Here is a 1,763-nt window from a genome sequence, read left to right as displayed (position 1 = left end):
TTCTTAACAAGTAATACTAAAATCACTACAAACCTGAAGAGATGCTCCCCCATACTATTGCAAATCACTTCATCATCAGGAAACAGTTCCAAGGCCTGCTCATAGCAACCAAGTAAGTCTTGTATCCGATTGAGAGCATCAAGCTCTTCAGCCCATCTGAAAAGTGTGTACTGAAAAGTTTCCTTTACAAATAAGAAAAAAATATAAATTAGTCAATAACATAACAGATGAAAGAATATACAACATTAGTTGAAGATTTCAAGCGACAGAACTTAATTACTATTGAACGATCACCTTCAATTTCATTTAGCTTTAGTAGGCACTGTTTTCTGAACAAGTGCACAAATGAATGAATTTTACCACCTACATGGCCATAATAAGCAGAATTAGTCTGACCACCCTCTAAACTCCCTCCATTCTTAGCTGCTGTATCACACTCTCCTTATTCTCCAGCTGCCTCATTTTTGTGGGTTCCTGTGTTTTTAGAGTTTGTCCTTGGCTCTCTTCTTTTTTCTCTCATCCATACCTAATGTATTTATTATCACCCATGTGTTGATGGATGCTACGTTTACATCTCTAGTCAAGACCTTCTCTTCTGAACCTCAGACTCATAGATACAACTTCCTAATAGTCATTTCAACCAGGCAATGGATCTCCAGCCATTGCAAATGTAGTCCAACTAAAATATTTCCTGAACAATCCTTGTGCAAAGAACTGAGGCAACATAAATCGTGTTCTTATCCTCACAGAGGCCCTATAGAGAGAAATTTAACATAAAATTTTGGAAAAGTTCAAAATGTTCTAAACTGAACTCATCATATTCCTCTGACACAAGACATAAGATTAAGGTACCACTCAATCTCAAACCATAAAATCACCTTATAATGGTACCTTAACTCCACATACACTGTTTCAAACCTAGCCAATGCTCTCTCAATATCTTTAAATCTGTTACCTCCTCTCCATCCCACAGTTACAACCTAATCTGGCCCTTCTAACCATTTGCTGGACTACAGCAACAGCCTTAACGCTGTCACTTTAGTTCCAATCGCATCTCCCTCCAGCCATTCTCCATGCTGCAACACTGTGAAAAGACGGAAAGCTTTTGTCATTACAGCATTACCATTAAAACATTTTAAATCATCTTCACATATTTTATACAAAAGAGTTGATACTTGGAACTGAATCTTGAGGGAGTTTACTAGAGAGACAAGGATAAGAAAGGAGATTCTGGCTGGGCATGGTGGCTCATGCCTGTAATCCCAGCACTTTGGGAGGCCAAAGCGGGCAGATCACCTGAGGTCAGGAGCTCGAGACCAACCTGGCCAATATGATCTAAAATATATAAAATATAAAAATTAGCCAAAGATGGTGGCAAACATCTATAATGCCACTTGGGAGGATGAGGCTGGAGAATCACTTGAACCTGGGAGGTGGAGGTTGCAGTGAACCGAGATCGCACCACTGCATTCCAGCCTGAGCGGTAAAAGACTCTGTTCAAAAAAAAAAAAAAACCCACACAGATTATATGAAATGGATCAGAGGGTCTACAGATAAGTGGCTTGGTGTGGCTGGAGTTTGGATATTGAGAATAGAGTAGCAGGAAATGAGATTTCTACAAGGGGCAGGAAACAGAACTAGTTGCTTACCCTACTGAATTTCAGGCATCACACTACAAATTTCCCATATACTTTTTTTTTTTTTTCTTTCTGAGATGGAGTCACACTCTGTCACCCAGGCTGGAGTACAGTGGCGCGATCTTG

General features: G+C 39.6%; 1 protein-coding gene across 3 annotated transcripts in view; it reads right to left on the bottom strand.

Moving 5' to 3' along the window:
* Window positions 1-1,763, bottom strand: part of PRMT9 (protein arginine methyltransferase 9) — a 50,612-nt gene that overhangs the window by 46,803 nt on the left and 2,046 nt on the right. For 2 of the 3 annotated variants that reach the window (XM_011956729.1, XM_011956721.1), the window contains one exon: window positions 34-182. The exons of the other annotated variant lie outside the window; for it this stretch is intronic. In XM_011956729.1, coding sequence (XP_011812119.1) covers window positions 34-182 — 149 coding nt within the window. The remainder of the gene's footprint in view (window positions 1-33; window positions 183-1,763) is intronic. 3 annotated transcript variants of the gene reach the window in all.

The sequence above is a fragment of the Colobus angolensis genome, unplaced genomic scaffold, assembly GCF_000951035.1.
Source record: "Colobus angolensis palliatus isolate OR3802 unplaced genomic scaffold, Cang.pa_1.0 Scaffold111, whole genome shotgun sequence".
NCBI classification, from domain to species: Eukaryota; Metazoa; Chordata; class Mammalia; order Primates; family Cercopithecidae; genus Colobus; species Colobus angolensis.
The sequence above is the reverse complement of the archived record's forward strand: the minus strand, read 5'-3'. Positions and strand labels throughout refer to the sequence as shown.